Genomic DNA, 20,921 nt, shown 5'->3' with positions numbered 1-20,921 from the left:
GAAAAAAGAGAGATAGAAGGAAGTACTTATCATCCTGTACATCCTGTAAAGCATGAAAGAGTATGAAATGTCAGAACTAAGGTGACATGCAATCTTCCAATTGCATTGCAGTATGATATTTGTTTTAGGATAATGGAATAATACAGTTGACAAGATGGTGCCTAACCCAAAAGACTGCAGAAAGAGTGAAAAGACAGCCAGTTTAAGATCTATAGGATATCACAGTTACAGTACATATCAACTTTTGAATACTGGACTTTGCAACCTTATAAATTTAAACTTAATTTATGTGTTTGTGATATTAATGGAGTACAATGAAATTAATTCAATTAAAAAAAATAAAATACAAATAACAGATATTTTAAGTTTTTTAAGCCAAGGGCATAAAATTGCATAGTTTAGAAAGTATATTTGAAAGCAATTTATTTTCTCTTAGATGGACTCTTTAATTTGGACAATAATAACTCCAGAGAACCTGCTATTAATTTATAAAATAACTGTTACTCTTTGTGGTTTTTCTAAAGAGACATTATTCTATGTCCTTTCCCATTTAGTTGAGCATTACATTTCTGTGGTTTATTTGTGAAAAGATGTTTTTTCACAATCATACTGAAAACTAATTTCCTATTTCCCTCCTAATGTCCTCCCTGTTTATAACAGTTCTGCAGTTGTAGCTGACCTGGTCTGTTGGTGGATCAGGCTGAAGAAATGCTTAAAGTGCATGCTTAAATCTTCTGCAGAAATAAAATATTTTCATGGCTGAAGTCTTAATGTATTTTTCTGGGTCCAAATTAAGTCAAGATCAAGTCTGTTAGTAAAATAAATAGAGAACTGAAATACACCAAGAGGATATATTGAGTAGGGAGATATGCTTTTGCTCTCCTACAATAAACTTGGTCCCTGAGAAACTGTTTTCTTTTCCCTTACTATGGTCATGACAGAGGTTATCAAAATAATTGCAAAGGCCTTATAAGAAGAAATCTAAAATTATATATATATTTATAGACAGCAGTAATTGTGTGGAGAAGAGTTTGTTATTTAACAGGTTTTAATCTTGGCTCCTGCCTTTCCATGCTTTTGCTCTAAGAACTAGACTCAGACAAATCTTTGGTGTACAGGTGAGAGTTTTCCTCCCAGTAGAAATGCTAGAATAACAAGGTTTTAATAGAGATTTGATGAAACTGTTTTGTTTTTTTTTTCCCCTGTTGCTGGCAATGTTGAAAAGCTTGAAGGCATGTGAGTCTATGGGTCAAGCCTGCTCTGTAATAGTGAGTGTGGGCTTGCTTCTCCAAGTCCTGAACCAGAAGTTAGGAAGAATTGTCCCAGGGAGGGGTTACAAGATCAGTTCCCTTTTGGTGTAGGAATTACTCCTCAATAGCAGGTATCTGGGCTTGCAGCCAGTGTTTTATGGGATGTATTAGTGTTAAGGTTGCTCTCTGCTAATTTTAAAATGCTTTTTCATGTCTTGTTTGTGTCAACATACTACTTCTCTGTAGGGTGATCCTGGTCAGCCTGGGAATCATGGTTATCCTGGTCAGCCTGGTCCAGATGGTAAGCCTGTGAGTACTAAAAACTTAGTCATATATTGCAAATGCAAAACTAGCAGGAGAAAAGACATATACCACTAATACCAGATTCTGAAATTTAGATGCTTTTGTCTCCATTCTTTGAAACTGTGAATGTAACAAATCTATGAATACAATTCTATGAATCACAGTATTGTTTCAAGCTAAAATATAAATACAATGGCATGAGGTAGGCACTGTTATAAAGCAGAGAACAGGGTCTCAGTGTTCTTGTTGGTCTTTGCATCAGTTTGCAACAGTTAACACCTTCTGACCTTCAAACTTTACTGCGTAGATTTTTTGCATTAGAAACAGTTTAGTGCAGCTAAAATCCTGTTGATTTTGTTTTAGAGATTGCTTCTCATGTTTAACGTTGGTTCATTTAATTTCTTTTAGTCTGCCTCCTACGGAAGTAGTCAATCAAAATATGTAGATGTATGTATACAACGTAAAAATACCTTTTGCAGTTCTACACATTATGTGTTAAAACACGCATAACAAAAAATACCCATATTTTTCTCTTGCCCTATTTTTACTTTTTAAGCTGTCATTCCATTAGTATGGATAGTAAAGAATGGAAGAAAATAGATGAATAACACATGTATTTAAAATAAAAATGCCAGGTTCGACATTGGCTAGTCTCGTCTTCATGATAAGCATTCTTATTGCAATAAAGTCATATAAAAATAAATAAATAAAGACACTCTAAAGTTTCATGAAAAAATATATTAGATCTGTGAATCTAATTGGAAGCCTCTCAGGTAGTGACAGTTGAGCTGCTCTGTTGAGCAAGATTCTGTTAATAGCTGGCAGTCTCTGCATCTACAAAGCAGTAGTGTGTATGTGCCTCTGGTGTGTTGAGAGAAGGCAGGCTAAAAGCTGGGAGACTCAACCAGTCATGTTTCTTTTCTCAGAATATGGCCTCTGATGTTAATTAGTATTAATTGGAAGGTAATCATTAGAAAAGTAAATCAAGAAAAAGATATTATAAAAAGATATTATAAATATTAAATTAATATAAAAAGATATTATAAATATTATAAAGATATTATAAATAATTTACTTCTAAAAAGAGGATAATTTCTCTGCTGGATACTTGGGTACCAAAAGCAGGAAAAGAAAAGTGCATGCCCATAACTACAGATTATTAATTAATTGTAGCATTTCATTCTTATCATGAGGACTAAATTTTATGGTTGAGTCCTTAGGTTGTAGTGTTATTTTGAAATCTCCCTGGTGAAGTAGAAGAGAAGGTAGGCATCATGTCTTGAGATCAGAAAACACAATTATGGAGGGGTCCCAACTGCTATCAAGAAAAAAAATACAGAAAAATGTACCCCCAAAATTAAAAAATATGAGTGGTTGAGCACACAAAAGCAGACAAAATCATTTATGAAATGAGCAGACAAAATCATTATGAAAGAAACATTGCCTTATGGATGGGCTTGTGGATTAATAGTCTGTGGTTTTGGTTGAGATTTAGAAGGGATGTTAAATTATTCTGAGCCATTTTAGTCCATGCTTGACAAACTAGAGAGACTTCAGAGAAGGACAACAAATGGCTATATTGGACCTTTCAACTTAGCTCTTTTTTAGTAATTGTTCTGTCCTGTGGAAAGATTGATTATGATATTTTAACTAAACCCAAGTCCTTTCCAAATCTGGCCTTGCATTTCAATTCCAGCACCTGTTTTGTCTCAATAGACACTACCTGCCAACTTCAATGGCTTAATAAAAACACCTAAGGTTCTATTTTTGTTAATTTTTAGTACTTGCCATGCATTTCATTTCTATGTCAGCTAAAGGTGGAAACAGTGAGATTGATACTTGGAAGTGTGTATGTTTTAAGGGCGATGACTATTACCAGTTACAAAGAGAAAGCTCCTTGGTACACATTATAAAAAGTTCATATTTCTCCTATTTTGTTGCTTAGTTACATCTTGGCCTTTTCTTAGGAACAGCAGATGGTTGACTTAGCTGTAGTGATTCCTTTTGGAAGTATAGTTAATTTGAGAGGAAAAAAAATAGCCACTGAAAACAAACAAACAAAAAAACCACAATTACTTCTAAAAATTGGAAGTTTTTCTATTTTAAAGTATCAGACTTCATACACTGAGACCTGGGAATGGTAGTCCTGATGGTCTAGGAGAGCAGAGAGAACATGAATTTTTAAATAGTTCCATGAGTAAAGATCCTCGTTTTTCCTGCTGTAAGTATTTTCCCTGTGCTTTTGTCTTAAATGGATTTTGATAACAATTACCTTCAAAGTTAAACTAGAATTTAAAAAAAGTTAAATTATCATCTTCAAAGTTCAACTAAAAATACAGAAAACATTCTGAATTGAAATTGTTCGTGATATAAAATACTACTTTTTCAGACAATCATGAAAATATGGATTTTAAAATAGGAACAGATGGAAACTGAGCAGGGTAGTTACGATCTCATCAGAATAACCTTTTTATTCAGTTGATTATTGACAGTGCTTCAGTTTCTGAAGAGCATTCCTGTTCTCCTGTACAAAGACAGGTATACAAACTGCATCAGCCCAGAGTTACATGGGGAGAGCGTACATCACAGTGTGACCATACTGACTGCTAGAAGTAGAGTTGCAATATGGATAAGCATAGCAGAACTGTCTTTAATCCAGCTAACTCTGATGTTTTGAAAAATGAAATGCTATTGTGTAAGTGTTAGTGAAGCCAGAATGGACTGGATATTGGTAGGGAACTGTCAGTTTCCATTCTCTCCTTTAAAAAATAGATTGATTTTATTTCTTAAGCATCCAGTCAGATGCCAACAGCATTGCTTTAGAAACAAGATGTTAGGACTTTTTCATACTTTTATTAACCGTTTTTCACTTTGGTGCTATATATCTTCTCATAAGCACTGAAATTTGTAACTGTATGAATCACAGAGGAGAAATAAATCCATGCTGTAGTCTTTCTGTAACATTGAAATCTGGCAGTTACATTTTTTTTTTTGTGAGAGTGAGTCATAATGTGCATAGATGGGCATTCTCTGAACATAGAAAAGATTAACAAAAGTATCTTAGACAAAAGTTAAAAGCTTTGCTAATGGGAGAAATTTTACCATTTTGCTGTATTGAAGTTCATATGTGAAGTGCTTATAGTTAAATCCTATAGCTTTATTAACTTACTAAGTTTTTTGAAAGATCAGCTGTAGCTTTTTGCACTTGTTCTTTGTAAGGACATAATTGCAAGCCTATTAGATCATCTGCAGCTCTGGCCAGTACATTATTGTTCCTTACAGTACATTCTTGAGTGCTTTCCAGGCTAGCTTTTAGCCATGAACGATAGAAGACCCTGTAGATACACTGTGTAGAAAAACAGATCTCTCCCTCTGTCTTTTTCTCTCTTTTATTTATTTATTTGCTAATACTACTAGCTTTATTTGCTAATACTACTAATAGTTTATCTGTGCTGTCAGAGGTTTTCCTTGTTCGAGATAACTTTGCTCATATCAGTCTTTTTAGCTGAATCTTCTTGGAGAACTCTGAAAAGCAAGCACAATAGGCTTACAGGTAGTTGTGTAGTCAGTGTTGTTTAATCAAATGGCTTTTGCATGAAAAGCTTTTCCTGGAAAGTCAATCTTTTTTGTTCCCAAACACATTTTTATGTTCTCCTCTAAAGTTATTCCAGTTTGCCTATCTGGTATTCATTTTCTTGGAACAGTATAACTGGTCAACAAAATGTTTCTTCCTGTGAGAAAGGTTTTAGGCATGCATTTATATTACTATATGTAACTGATTTTTAAAGCCAAACATCAAAGAAAATTTAGTTTATTTTTTGTGGGCTGGCTAGATGGTTGTAACACTTAAAGTTAGTTTTAGTCTGGAAAAAATCAGAACAATTCCCATGAATATCTTCAATATTACCAGAAAATAATTGTTCACGTGGTATTACCAAGTAGAATTGTTTGCTGTAACATTTGAGGGAAGTGAACATAAACAGGACTCAATGTCAATCATTCTAATCATTCTTTTTTTTAAATAGTTTTGGCTAAAGGCTCTTTTTTTGTTTGTTTGTTTTGTTGGTTTTTTTTCCCTTTAATCACCACCTCTGTTTATTTTCCATACTCTGATACAAGGAGAACAGATCAATCAAAGTAAATGGAGAAAATCACAGAAGTGAGAAGCCCAATTTGTAATAAAAATACATTTTAATTAAAAATGTTATTCACAACCTGAAATCTGAAATTGCATTGATAAATAACCATAAGTGTAAAAATAGTATTTGAATCTCAATTGGAACTCATTTTAATGGGCATTATTCATCAGAAAGAAGCAGCTGGAGTAGTTGCTGGCCCTGAAAATGCTCAGCAGTCTGACTGCAGTCACAAAGCCATTTTTTATTCCAAAGAATACTTTATACATCCTGGAGAAAAACTCAAGCTAAGAGGGAAAATAAATTAACAGAGTATATGCAGCAATCACTTGCGGTTAATAGAGGTGATAGGTTATCAGCCTGCTGAAAGAAATGAAAAAAATACACTTATCTGTCAATTTTGAACTTTGAACCACATGGCTGACAAATCTGGAAGATTTTCTAGTATTCCTTCTAGTTTCACTCATGACAGTTTGGAATTGTTTACCATGTATTTACAGTGTCCATAAGCAAGAAGCAGTTCAAAAATAACCTGGTGAGACTGACTTTACTGATATATCTAGATGCAAAGTTCATACACTATCAAAATTGTGACATAATAAGTAATTTCTGATCATTCCAATATTTCTTTCTGAAAACCTCTAGAACATTGTTACAGCTGTAATACGTAGAGTTCAATAATATGTGGTGATCAACTGAAGACTGAATCTTTTATGATGAATTTAGTATAATGGCCAACTATTTCAACAGAACTCTTGGAAGAAAAATGGGTAATAGTTTCATCTATACATAGGATTACCTGTGCTGCTGGATGGTCTGTCTAGGGATTTAAGTTGATATAAGCTCTGCAGCTACTTTTCTCAGGAAACTTTCCCAAACATAGTTGATAATTCTGCTGTAAAATGCTGTTCTCAATTCCAGAGAAATATATATTCCTTGGTAATAATGTGACCTTGTTACTGTTAGAGGAAATATGTTTGCTCCATTCTGACTGATACAGTCATGTAATGGCTTTATGGACACCTACTACTTTGAAATCAGGGTGATGCCTGCTGCTGACTTGTGTTACATACAGCTATGCATCAAAAATCTCTGTGCATTAGTACAGACAAAAGTCCATCTGACTATTTTCAGCAGTGGCCAAGCGCAGGTGATAGGAACAAACACCTAAGCAGCAAGCAGGAAGTTATACTTGCTTAGTACATCATCCCATTTTCCAGCAGTCTAAAGCTTGGGAACTTTCCAAGTCAGAATTTAAGATGTTGTTTCTAATAGTCTTGATGAATTTTTTTCTTCCCTATGGTGTTTGAGCCCATACAGATATTTATCACACAACATCATGCTCAGTTAAAATATATTGCTAATGTCTCAGAGCTATGAAAGCTGTGGCAGATGGTAGAGTAGCCAGTTGAAGGAAGTGTAATAATGTGGAGAAAGAAATAAACAGGACAAAACAAAGCAAAATGAAAAAGACAATGAATGAGTCAATGAAAACTCTTTTCCCATAATAATGTTCATGTGATGACAGATCTTTGATCAGGAGTCACCAATAAATTTATGTTGGAAAGTAAAAGCTGCATTTAGTTACCTTTGTGATCTAATGCTAGATCTACCCTTCATTTTCATGTTTTGATAGAGACAAGATGACACTTGTTTTGATCTCCTGAGTTACCAGCGGAGCTCTAATGCTAAAGATGCTCTTGAAAAAAGGAGTAAGGCACAAGCTCCAAACAGATCTGCTAGAGATGACCAACTGGCATGTGTGGGACAACCTGGGGATCAGACGCAGCCAGCATGGGTTCATGAATGGCATGTCCTGCCTGACCAACCTCATTTCCTTCTATGACCGGGTGACCTGCCTGGTGGATGAGGGAAAGGCCGTTGTAGTCTACCTAGACTTCAGCAAAGTCTTTGACATGGTCTCCCACAGTATTCTTCCAGAGAAGGTGGCAGCCCATGGCTTGGACAAGTGCACTCTTTGGTGGGTTAAAAACTGGCTGGATGCTGGGCCCAGAGAGCAGTGGTGAACAGAGTGAAACCCAGCAAGCAACTGGTCACCAGTGGTGTTCCCCAGTGGTTGGGGTTCGGGCCCATCCTCTTTAATATCTGTATTGATGATTTGGGAGAGGGAATTGAGTGCACCCTCAGTAAGTTTGCAGACGACACCAAGTTGGGGGGAAGTGTCGATCTGCCGGAGGATAGGAAGGCCCTGCAGAGGGACCTGGACAGGTTGGGTAGATGGGCAGAAGCCAATGGGATGAGGTTTAATATGGCTAAGTGCTGGGTCCTGCACTTTGGCCACAACAACCCTGTGCAACACCACAAGCTTGGGGGAGAGTGGCTCGAAAGCTGTGCAGAGGAAAAGGAAGTGGGGGTGCTGATTGATGCTCACCTGAACATGAACTGTCAGTGTGTCCCGATGGCCAAGAAGGCCAATGGCATCCTGGCTTGTGTCAGGAATAGTGTAGCCAGCAGGACCAGCAAGGTGATTGTCCCCCTGTACTCTGCTCTGTTGAGGCCGCACCTCAAGTACTGTGCTCAGTTTTGGGCCCCTTACTACAAGACGGACATCAAAGCCCTCGAGCGTGTCCAGAGAAGGGCTATGAAGCTGGTGAAGGGCCTGGAACACAAGTCCTGTGAGGAGCGGCTGAGGGGAGACCTGAAAGGAAGTTGTGGGGAGCAGGGGGTCGGCCTCTTCTCGCAGATGACCAGTGATAGGACTAGAGGGGATGGCCTTAAGTTGCACCAGGGGAGGTTCAGTTTGGAAATTAGGAGAAATTCCTTCTCAGAAAGAGTAATTAAGCATTGGAACAGGTTGCACAGGGAGGTGGTGGAGTCACCGTCCCTGGGGGATGTTCAAGGAAAGGTTGGACATGGTGCTTAGGGACATGGTTGGTGACTATGGGTGACACTGGTGGTAGGGAGATGGTTGGACCAGATGATCTTGGAGGTCTTTTTCAACCTTTATGTTTCAACATGTCCAGAGGGGCAGGAAAAGAGCAGCAGTAGGCAGATGAGTACAGGCAGAGAGGAGTGTTAGAGTAGGTTGTTTGGGGGAGGAAAGGAAAAAAGCTCATTGAAAAAAGAAGGAAGAAGGACCTACGGCAAAAAGTTTAGATGATAGACAACTTCTCAGAGAAAGGATGAAACATTTCATTCAAATACATCAATTTCTTTCTAACATTTCTGTAACCTCACAGGATTTTAGTTGCTGAAGGGATATTGCCAATGAGGGATAAAGTCATACCATGACTGCGAATTTGAGTGTAGGCGTGGATGTGTTTGAATAGCTGTAGGACTTTCTCTCCTTTCACATGTAATCTGTTTAATAAATAGGGTTTGAAAGCTTTTCTTGTAACACTTTAGATACCTGTTTTAAAAGTAGTAAAGATTTTCTGCAAAAAGACTTTCACAAGGGGTCTGCAGACCTCTCCGCTGGGATGTTTTCAGAACACGAAGTCAAAATTTTCTTTCACAAATGAATTCCATTATGATTAGTTACATCACCCTGAATAGTTCTGTTTACTTAGTGTTTACAGTCCTTAAATATCTTTAGACCATTACTTGATCCTTGGTTGATCCTTGGTTATTTCCTAGCCAAATGGAGCTTGTTTACTTCTTCCATGTCTTTCCCAAGTAGTCCTGTTGTAATCCATTTATCATCTATGTTGTTCCATAACTCCAAAAGCTTTTCAGTAAGGAAGTGCACAGTGCAAATGACATTGACTTATCAGTTATTTTAATTTAATTTAATTTAATTTTATTTATTTTATTTTATTTTTCTAACATGATACACCCATAAATACCGTCTGAATTTTTGTGCACTGAAGGTGTACTTCAGACATTTACTCTGCTATTGCACTTAAAACATCTTTGGCATTAATACTTGTCATATGCCCTTCTAGCTCAATTTTTTTGCCTTACATATAAGCCACCTTGATTTTCATGGCAAGACTCTTATTGTACTGACAGCATTGGTATTGCTAATTTATCTGTGTCCTTTATATAAGTTCTTTGGCCTAAGTAATCTGCTCAGCTTTTCCTCTTAGAATTATTTATAAATTGCTGTCGTGTTATTTAAGTATTAAAATGAAATATTTTTTTTTCTGTTGTTTTGTTTTGGTTGTTTTTTTTTTTTTAGTACCCAGCCATCTGGTACCTAAAGATCTTGGTGTCTTGCTGTTTATCATTTTGCCTTTACAAGTTTTCAGGCACATACAATTTATCAGTTCTGTTCCCATCCACAACAGCTTGAGAGGGAGATTTCATGTGATCAGTTGCACTGCTGAAAAATAATGAATGAGAATATAAACAAAGTGCTGTGGAGTAGTGCTGTTGCACAGCATTGATAAAACATTACAGGTGGAATTCAGTTTAAGACACCTACATTTACTGTTTACGTGTGTGCAGGGATACTCGGTGTCTAAATTTCCCTATTAATGGACAGATTTTTAACTACTATCCCCTGGGAGGTACAGGGTTCTCATGCCATAGGGCTGTCTCGCTTGCCGCTGCTGCTTCAAAAGAGTGAATGCCTTCCAAATATTTTGTGCCTCTTTCTTCTAGCACTGTGTAGGTGTCTAGGGAATATCAAAAGGCACGAGATGCCTGTGTTTAGGCCACAGAATTCAGAACTTAGTATTAAGTTCAGGGGTAGCAATAATACCTTTACACACCATTTTTTGAACTTCTGAGGAGTTTATGAGAGAAAACCAAGCCTAGACAAAAAGAATTCTATTTAGTGGCAAATGTAGTGTTTTCACCTTATCTGAAAGCGAGTCTGCAGTCCTGAACTACCTCTGCAGTCAAATGAAAAGTGAACTTTCACCTCTGACCATCTAACAAAATGTCAGCTGTGGTATAGCTGGTCTTGGAGCATATGTATGTATGCCACATACATACTTCTGTTGAGAGCTTTGTTAGGAAGGAAGGTTTAATCTGACTTTACTGAAGAAAAATGTAGGTCTTAGCATATAGTTTGATGATCCATACTACATTTGTCATTTAGAATATGTGTTTTTAAATCAGAGTTTTGTGAGTGACAAATAAGTGTGCAATTAGGTTAATGAAAGGGAACAAAAGGAGGCTATGCAAATTGTCAGTGATATAGGAACACACTGCTCCTTTCTGATAAATGAAAAAAGAAGTAGTAATGCAAAAGGACAATCAGTTTTTATGAAAGTTGTTTGCCATAATTTATAGAAGGTGTTTTTAACTTGTCCAAACAATTGCTAGGTTATTTTTATCAGACATTCTCGGTTTTGTATATTTCAATGAATTTCCTTTTGAATCTTCTCTGTTGCAGCTTTCCATTGAACAAACACACTGAACACATGCTTGATTTGCTCTGAGATCACATTACAAGATCTAGCTCTGAGCTAAAGATGTGGTTTTGTAAGCTGAAAACTCTTCTGCCATCCTCCATTCATCTCGCGAATTTTGAAATTCGGTTCAGCCAGGAAATTATCCTCCTCTATTTCTTCTCCTACTCAGTTAGAAGAAGGAAGGGAAATTGCATTTCAGAGATCTAAAACGTGAAATAAAGTTTTATTTATATAGGACTATATCCTACAGGAAGTAATCCAAAGTTTTTGCTTTTTTTGGAGCAGAAATAAAAGGATGAACTTTTAAAGGCATTTTTGGCTTGGTGAATTGTTTCAGCTACCCAGGAGGCTTATAAGCAGTCTTGGAATGCTACACCATTTACAGTTAAAGCTGATTTTGCTAGAACTGCCTTGAGCACTAAAAGTGAATTGGTTGATAAAGAATCCATGTAGGACAGAGACCTAGAATTCTGTTTACTTCTATTCTAACCATTACCAGCTGGCTCTTTGGGCATTTGCTCAAACATCTTTTGGGAAGAGGGCACAGCAAGTACTCTCTTGTATCTAACCCAGGAAATAATTTTAGCTCTGATTATTATTTCCAGGCAGCTCTAACTGATTTAAAGAAGAAATCAGATGTACAGGTTGCCCTCCTTGTATTGAAAAGATTCTGTTAGTTCCTCTGTACCAGTGTGGGAATCCAGCCAATACATTTTGTCCTAGGTTTTCAAAACTGAAGCTCGCTCACTAGAAATGGGATTATTAGTTCTTTCAGGTCAAACGAGGATCAAATTCTGGGTAGCTGAAATTGGATAGTCTGTTTTCTGGGATTTATCAAACACAATAATGTTTCCATTTAGTTTGGGCTGCCTGTTGGAAGGTCTCAGCCTCAGAATTTTATAGGACAATTTATCTTCTCGTTTAATATATTTCTCAAAACACACACACAAAAACAAAAACAAACAAACAACCCTCTCCTTGCAGCTCATTTTGTCTATTGGAACGACATGTTCTTAATGGAATTAGCTAGAATTCCCCATTCTTCACTTACTTGCCTCTGTTAAAGCATTCTTTGGAAGTGCTGGTTAGTTTTGCATAGAAAACTGGCTATCCTTGCAGTACATACTGAGTGCAATCTACCAGTACACCTCAGGCATATATTTGAGGTTCTGTCAAGGTTCTGCAAATGCTGATTTCTAGTAAAGCATTCCTGAAATTCTCCTTTCAACTCATGAATTATTTAGTATTTCTTTTCATAGTCCCAGTCATTCAGACTGCTTTTTTTACTTGTATACATTGTTACGTACCTTTAAGCTAATAGCTAAGTGCTTAGTATTGAGAATGGAATTTTTATTGTTATTGGATTTTTTATTTTTATTTGGAGGTTGGACTAGATGATCTTTAAAGTTACCTTCCAACACAAACCATTCTGTGATTATTTAGAGATATTATAAAACTAGCTGCATAATGTATTAGAGCATGCCTTATTTGTTAAAGCTTTTTCCTGTAACTAGAAATAAGCCTTTAAGAGTCCTGGCATTCTTCACCTACTTTTGTGAAGAGAAAGAGGAAAAAAGTGTCTGCATATGTGGGTTAATTTGTTCCTTTTTTTTTTTTTTAACAATGGTGAATAAAACAGTATGTTTGTTACATTCCCATGTAACAATTTTAAAATAATGGATTTTCCTTATTGCCTGAAAAAAATCACCTAGCATAAAGTTTAGAGGCTGCAAATTTCAGATGCAGATATTAAAACTTCTTAAATCTAAATCTCAAAAGTAAGATTGTGATAGCGCTTACTGATATTTTTGCGATCTAAAATGACACAGTTGCGATTACAGTTCTCCAGTAACTAGGGGGATTGTTTTTGTTTGTTTGTTTTCCTTAAGTAGGTATTTGAAAATTTGTGAATATAACTTTTGAAAAGTAACAAGTCTTGATTCCTTTTCCTTAGGGATATCAAGGATCAGCAGGAACTCCAGGTATCCCGGGAACTCCAGGGGTTCAAGTAAGTTCCTATTTCATTCCTGCAGCTTGGAAATCTGAGATAAATTATTATCTGCTTGAGGATAGGAAGTCTCTACGGAGGGATCTGGATAGGCTGGATCAATGTGCCATGTCCAGTCACAGGACATTCAACAAGGCTAAGTGCCGAGTCCTGCACTTGAGTCATAACAACCCCATGCAGTGTTACAGGCTTGGGGAAGAGTGGCTGGAATGGTGCCCAGCAGGCAAGGACCTGGGGGTGCTGGTTGGCAGCCAGCTGTGCATGAGCCATCAGTGTGCCCAGGTAGGCAAGAAGACCCATGGCATCCTGGTCTGCGTCAGAAATAGTGTGGCCCACAGGACTAGGGAGGAGATTGTCCCCTTGTATGCAGCACTGGTGAGACCACACCTTGAATATTGTGTTCAGTTTTGGGCCCATCACTACAAGAAGGGTGTTGAATTGGTCAAGCATTGGAACAGGCTGCCCAGAGAAGTGGTGGAGTCTCCATCCCTGGAGGTGTTTAAGAGACGTATGGATGAAGCACTAGGAGACAGGGTTTATTCTTAGGACTTGGTAGGTCAGACTGATAGTTGGATTTGATGATCTTGAAGGTCTTTTTTCACCTAGATGATTCTATGGTTCTGTGATTCTAAATGCTGCCAACTGTCTCTCAGTATTCATTGTTTATCAATGAGAGTTGCAGTATGAAGAGTGAAAAAGGCTCAAGGGGTTACATGAAATCAGGGGCAATCTTCAGGTGAATTGCTTTGATACTCACATGGCCTTGGGGTTTGTAGTTAGGCTATCAATTAGACTGCAAATCTAATCATTGCTAGTCAAGGTCTGTAGGAGCAGGAGCTGGGGTGTGGACATTTTCATCCTGATCTAGAAGCCAAACAGTGGTTCCATCTATTTTTCTTTGAATCAATAACAGTCATCTTAAGCCATGTCATGAGGATTGATTTGCTCTAGGTGTCTCTGCTTCAGCAGGGGGTTGGACCAGATGGCCTTCAGGGGTCCCTTCCAACCTCAACCATTCTGTGATTCTCTGATTACCCACAATTCGCATGTCCAAACAAAAATTTCAGATAAAGCCAAGACTAACTGAAGAGACTTCTTTTTCTTCTTCACAGTAGAAATTTAGGAGCACTGACGGGGACAGTTACTGCAAACCAGTGCTGTATTTTATATGTAGCATGGTCCATTCTGGCTGAATAGTTGAGAACATGTTAATTTATTGAATTACATATCTGAAAGCATGCCAGGGCCAAGAGCCAGGCCGAATCATGGCATATGTGAAGGCTTTCTGATGGACACTTAAAAGGAAGAGGACATCGGTACAGTCTGTGTGACAATCGTATCTGCCTGGCGTACTCCTCAGTTAGAGCAAAGAATTGTTTTGGTGTTCCCCAGTCATGGGTTATGACAGTGGGGCATAGTCTCATACTGGATACATTTCGTGTTGTTTCTGCTTTGGTATCTAGTTACCAAAATACTGTGATCAGCCAATTCACGGATAATTCCCTGGGTCACATTGCTTTACATTTCTGAGTCTCATTATGTAGCACTGTGTGTTAATATTTGAGCTGTTTTTTTTGTTTTTTTTTTTTTTTCTCTTAGGGGCCACGTGGCTTACCAGGTATCAAGGGAGAGCCAGGGAAAGATGGGGCTAAGGTAATGAGAATCCAAAATTTAAAATGTTACCTCAATTCTGAATCTGGTCTGCTTTATTTAATAAAATTTATATAGCTATTAGCACTGCTAGTAATACCTTTATTGCACTGAATATTTTATACTTCGAAAACGTATCTAAATATGTGTACGTAGAAGCATGATACAGACATCTGTCAGAATGGTTTCTTTTTGTCTCTTTTCACCCTTTTCCTCTTTGAGTGAGCATCCAGATGAGCTAGATAAGAATTTTTGGGTGACACTTTTTAACCAGAAAACACTGACTAATTGAAACCAAAACTTTCTGTGGAAAAATTCTAGCTGAGGTGTAGCCAGTAGCTTGGAACTGCAGACAGATGTGGAAGCTTATATATAAAGTCCCTTCTGGTAATCAGGATAAACTTGAATCTGGATCTCCCATATGCACAACGAATAAACCAAACTCTGGCTATTGGCAAGTCTCCTTGATATGTGAATATTTGTGTCCAACCTTCTGTCACGCTTTTGCCCTATGAGAAATGTGTTTAGAAAAGTTTAAAGTCTATTGTGATACAAACTTATTTTCTTTTTGGTTTGTCTAAACTTCAGACTCTTTTTTTTTTTTTTGTACAATGAAATCTGGTTTTCCAAACAGATTTTACTGAAGAATTTCCTTCTTCTAATGTTCCCAATCCTGAAAGCATCCTAAAAGTCCTTGAATTCATAACTGTTCAGCAGAATTCTCAAATGCATTATTAAAGCTGAAAAATGTACTTATGTATTCTGTTGCTTCAGGGATCTTATGTTAATCTAATTGATCAGTCAGTATTGGGCCATATGCAGAAAGAAATGTACTGCTGACAAAAAACAATATTCTTCTGGCAGTGCAGGGTTGTGACAGATAGAATATTTCCTAATGCTCAGTCCAGCCCTGTTTAAAATGTGCCAAGAAATAGGGCTTCCACCACTGTTTTAGAAAACTTCTTCCACTGTAAAGTAGGTCTTGCCATTAGTTTTTTTTTCCTGATGATTCAGCCCAAATTTTCATCTCTTAATTTCATCCCATTACTTGTGAAGTTTCTACAGCAACTAATTTAAAATTACATCCATTGCCAAGTATGTTGTTTTATCTAATAATTGAATCACCACTTCTGAGCAGAAATTGGGGCTCCATTCTTTTTCAATAAGAAGCAATGGATGCATGAAAGGTTTATTTTATAAGTTTTGATGATTTTTTTGAACTGCATTCCATTTCAGTTGCCTTCTTTCAATACTTACTTGTTGAGAGATACTTTGACTGCATTAACCCACATTCTGTCATTCCTGTGGTCATGTCCCTGTCTTCTGTGAATGTGACAGACCTCTACAAATCCCTGTAGACATGGATGGTTTTGATAAATGCCACCATATTTTTGGTATTTTGGCTCGGAACTTGAAATATTATATAAAATAACTTCCTGAGCATAATTTACTATTCCTCTCTTGTGACTGAAGTACATTAAACAAATTGAAATATATTGCTCCATTTGAAGTTCGATATTAACAGAGAGATAACACTGTTATTGTTCAAAAACAATTTGGTGATTGGCTCTGTCCTGAGAGAATTAGGTCCGGTCTACTGAGATAAGCAACTTACTTTGTTTTTATTGTTTCAAGTTAGGTTGTGCCAAGTTAGAATTAAGCCTTTTGCTGTAATAGTTCAAGAGAACTTGCAGATAAATTGTCAGATAAATATCCTTAGTACCAATACCAAAAGTTTGGGAACTCCTGACATTTGATAGCAGAGAACAATAGATAAAACTGTTGTTTTGGCTTGTGTTTTCACTTGCAACTGCTTCTAGCAAAGTGCATTCTTTCTTTAATTGAAATGAGAACTCATTTATCAAAGTGCCAACGTTTTATTGATTTATGTTTCTTTTTCTTTTTTTTTTTTTTTTTTACACAAAAGTACATAATACCTTATTATTGAATACATTACTCAACTAGAGTAAGCTGGTGAGAAATTTGATAAGGTCAGCAGGAATTTGGTATTTTCAGTTAAGAGGTAGGAGCAGAGCCATCCCAGATTTAGGGAATTTCCTTATCTTAGGAATTAAGAGTGGATGGTAGAATTGTAACAGTTTCTACAGTGGTATTCAAAGCTCTGTTCAAAACTTTTTCTTTTCCACTTGTCAAAGAGCTAAGTTGCTGCTTTGGAACCTCAGCAACCCTAATTGAGAGATTACAGTAAAATTCATTTTTAAAAGTTTAGTGATTGGTTACTTTTTTCTTTTCTGTCTTAAATCTTGTCTAAAGATCAACAAACTAATCAGTCAGCATACCAATATTATGTAGTAGGTATTGTGATATATAACATTTTTCCTCTACTTGTTGATTGTTTAGATTATGAGTGCTATTATAGTATATATTACTATTATTTTGGACATAAGCATTTCAAATATGTTTGTTCTTTTAGGGTGACCGTGGACTACCTGGTTTTCCTGGATTACATGGCATGCCAGCACCAAAGGTTGAAACTAAATAGTTGTTCCAATATTCATATATCTCCACTCGTTCTGTAGTTTAGTTTTTAAAAAATGAATGTTTATATATACAATACTGATGTACTTAATGAAATACATAAAATGAATAGATAAGATGTTGAAACTGAAGGGTGATACATGCCATAGGCCTTGATTAAGTATGTATCAGTCAATGGAAACTGACTTTTTTTTTTCATTTTTGTTCTGTTCTGTTGGATTTTATGTGAATTACTTTAAACTTTGACTTTAATCGTACTCTTCTACATCACAAATAATGTACCAGGAACTTAAAAATAATTATTTAATTTTCTTGAAGTTTTTTGATTTGAGGGGCGGTATTTTGAAGGGTAGTTCTGATCTGACCAGAGCTTATTTTTCCACGTGTACATTCCCCACAACATCATCAAACATATTTTTGCTCTTCTATGTTAGTATTCAACTCAATTTACTTCTTAGTTTTTCCAAAGTTGTGTTTCAGACTTTTCAGATAAGGTCTCCACAAAAGTGCAGGAATTTACAAAGAGCTGAATTTTCTGTTAGGTACCTACCTATATGAAGTGACCAGAAACTCAAAGTGCCTTCTGCTCAGCTTCCACTGGAAGCAGAAGCACTATGCCTGCTATCTGTGGATTGTCTCACCACAGCTGTTGGTGTTGGACAGTCTGGGCTGTTCTAGGAAAGCTTGGAAAATTCAAGATTTGCATTCACTGTCTTGATAGTTTTATTTCTTTACATCAGAAGGAGTTCTTTGCCTCCTTCATTTTATGTCTGTTACCTATGTTTCTTTGTATATATATCTGTTTGTAACTACTTCTATTTTAAAAAAAAACAACTTATACACATTCATTTTGTCTAGGGAGAAAGGGGTCCTAAAGGAGATCAAGGAGTGCCAGGAATATATGGAAAAAAGGCAAGTAAAATGACAAATTAAAACAACACTGTTGATATTTGTGGTGGGGTTACCATGGCGGGCTGCTAGATGTCCCCCTCAGCTGCTCTGTTACTCCTCTACTTCAACAAGACTGGGTAAGAAAATAAGATGAAAAGGCTTTTAGGTCAAGATAAAAACAGAGAGATCACCTAGCAGTTACTTTCATAGGCAAAACAGACTCAACATGGGGAGAATTAATTTATTGTCAGTTAAAATAGGTTTGGATAGTGAGAAACAGAGACAAAAATTAAAACACCTTTACCTCATCACCCTTTTTCCTAGGCTCAACTTAATTCCTTCATTGCTAATCCCTCCACCTCCTTCCCCACCTCCATGCGCCTCCAAGGATAAATGAGGGCCTGTGGTCAGTTCCTGTCTGACACTCCTTCCTCCTCACACTTTTCCCCTGCTCCAGTGGGGTTCTCCAGAGCTGTAGCGTGGATATCTGCTGTACCATGGTCCTCTCCATGGGCTGCAGGGTTATCTCTGCTCTGGTGCCTAGAGCACCTCTTCCCCTTCTTCTTCACTGACCTTTATGTCTGCAGGTTTTTTTCCTCACATTTTTTCCTCACTTCTGTGCAGCATTTTTACCCATTCTTAAATACATTTCCGAGAGGCATCACCACTGGCTGCTGGGCCCAGCTGTGCCCTGTGGTGGGGCTGCTGGAATCGGCTGTGTCCAGCATGGGGCAGCCCCAGCTTCTCTTCACAAACGCTGCTCTGCAGCTCCCTGCTACCAACTCCTGGACACCAATACAATATCATTTATGTCTTATACGAATACAGGATTTAATTCTGTAAATTCAGAGTTAATTAACTAATTCAGAAATACTTCCACTGAAGACACTTTTGTCTAGTAACATTAGACTCCTGGTCTGCTTATTTAGATATCTTGAGAACCCTTTTCATATTTCTGTCAATGTATTTATGTAATACATTTTAATATAACACCAAATACCTTTAAATAAATATTTTTGCAAATATGCCCATGCCTTTAATATGGTTGATATGTAATAATAATATTGCAAAGGCTTTTTACAGCATATTTGCACTTGTGTAACAGGTCATAATTATTAATCGATTACTGTTTGTTTTAAGGAAGAAAAACATCTTCCAAAATTTTTCAACATAAAAAATAATGTATATGAATATGCTGATTAAATATGCTGAATTTTTAACATAGACATTTAGTACTACTTAATTCTCACTGTTGCATTTCTCAGGGCTCCAAGGGAGAGAAAGGTGATACCGGATTTCCAGGAATGCCTGGGCGATCCGTAAGTTGTGCCAAGACAATTTACCTTTAACTTCTGTTTGTTAATTTACTTACCGATGACTGTTAACTGTTGCCACAGGGAGACCCTGGCAGAAGTGGGAAAGATGGATTACCAGGAATTCCTGGTTTCAAGGTAAATACAAATACATATTCATATATATCTTGATGAAGTTTTAAATAGCATTCCTATTTGTCCCAATACATACAGTTTATTCTGTGGAGAATAACTGGGAATTGAAACAATACATGTTGCTGGAAATGCTAAAGTTTACTGTAGTGACTGGGCAGACTTCATTGATATCAGTTGGCTTGTGAACTGGGGCAGTAGTTTTGAGTGTATTAGTGATAATCAGATATTTGCTTATCCTTGGGGCATCTCCATCCTCAGCCAAGGACGGAGACAACACAACTACCCTGGGCAGACTGTTCCATCATGGACTGTCTTCATGGTGAAAACATTTTCACCCTTATTTGCAGCAGGAAATGGCTCTACATTGCCTATATGTTGACAATTGAATCAAGCTCTAATTGATTGTTTAGAGTGATTCAGCTTTTGACTGTTAACTGCTGAGACCACTCATAAGTTTGCAGTGTTCTTTGCTGCTTTAGAATATCCCAGGAGACCTGTCAGTGCCATTTCAGAAGGATGCAGGTCTTCTGTAGGTGGTAGCTGCCTGTCTGAGGTGGAAGCCTTGGCTGCCTTACAGCACCTCAAATGGCATGAGGTAACTGAATCAAGCACCTCTTGACTGTAATGAGATCTTAGGTGCCTAATGTATTCTGGTAGAAAAATACATGTAGATGTCTTAATTTGAAGTTAAAGAGGGGAGTCAGTTCAAAATTATCACTTGTATACAACCATACAGCACTGTTAGTCTAAAAGTTGCCCAACTTCAATGTACAACTAAGCATTCTGCAATTCAAAAATTTGTTAGTAGAGCATATCTGAAATAAAAGCCTTTAATATGTACATATAAAATTTAAATTTTACAGTAGGTAAACTCCTGCATTCATTTCATTTTAGTCTTTGAATCCCATTTATACTTGCATACAAATTGTCATTATTAATGTATATTTACAACAGTATGACTCTCACAGTGGCAAATATGTCATACAAAGACAATTTAACAGATGTTCTTAAAACACATAGCTAAATTTGGGTCTACGGACATACCGTGTTTTCATTAAAGCCATTGGAGGCCTAATCAGTTATGCCAGTGGAGTCTGGTGAGCATTTCAGCTCAAAGAAGGAAGACTTGTAGGTACCAGCTTGGTAGCCTACATAAAAGCACCTAGTGATGTTTGAGATGTGTTAGTGTCCAAAGCATTGTAAGGGGGCTGACAAATATGACTTAAATCCTATGGAAAGCCAATGCCTTTCTGGAGTGGGAGTAGAAGCCCAGGATGTCTATACAAGACAAGCTTGGGTATCTCAAATATGACTGAATGTCCATGTGTGGGCAATGAAATTGAGCTCCTGGTGACTGATCAGCTGAATCAAGACTGTCAATTGCCTTGACTATACTTCTGCTGGTCGTGATA

At 37.0% G+C, this 20,921-nt stretch overlaps 1 protein-coding gene across 1 annotated transcript in view; it reads left to right on the top strand.

Annotated features, from left to right (window-relative positions):
* COL21A1 (collagen type XXI alpha 1 chain) overlaps nucleotides 1–20,921 on the top strand; it is a 130,546-nt gene that overhangs the window by 63,003 nt on the left and 46,622 nt on the right. Inside the window, exons 10-16 of the mRNA XM_083828287.1 lie at nucleotides 1,497–1,559; nucleotides 12,968–13,021; nucleotides 14,621–14,674; nucleotides 17,106–17,159; nucleotides 18,029–18,082; nucleotides 19,327–19,380; nucleotides 19,459–19,512. Coding sequence (XP_083684413.1) covers nucleotides 1,497–1,559; nucleotides 12,968–13,021; nucleotides 14,621–14,674; nucleotides 17,106–17,159; nucleotides 18,029–18,082; nucleotides 19,327–19,380; nucleotides 19,459–19,512 — 387 coding nt within the window. The remainder of the gene's footprint in view (nucleotides 1–1,496; nucleotides 1,560–12,967; nucleotides 13,022–14,620; nucleotides 14,675–17,105; nucleotides 17,160–18,028; nucleotides 18,083–19,326; nucleotides 19,381–19,458; nucleotides 19,513–20,921) is intronic.

Source organism: Anser anser, assembly GCF_964211835.1.
Source record: "Anser anser genome assembly, chromosome: 3".
In the NCBI taxonomy this organism is placed as follows: domain Eukaryota; kingdom Metazoa; phylum Chordata; class Aves; order Anseriformes; family Anatidae; genus Anser; species Anser anser.
Note: the sequence above shows the minus strand (reverse complement) of the source record. Positions and strands in the feature narration are given on the sequence as shown.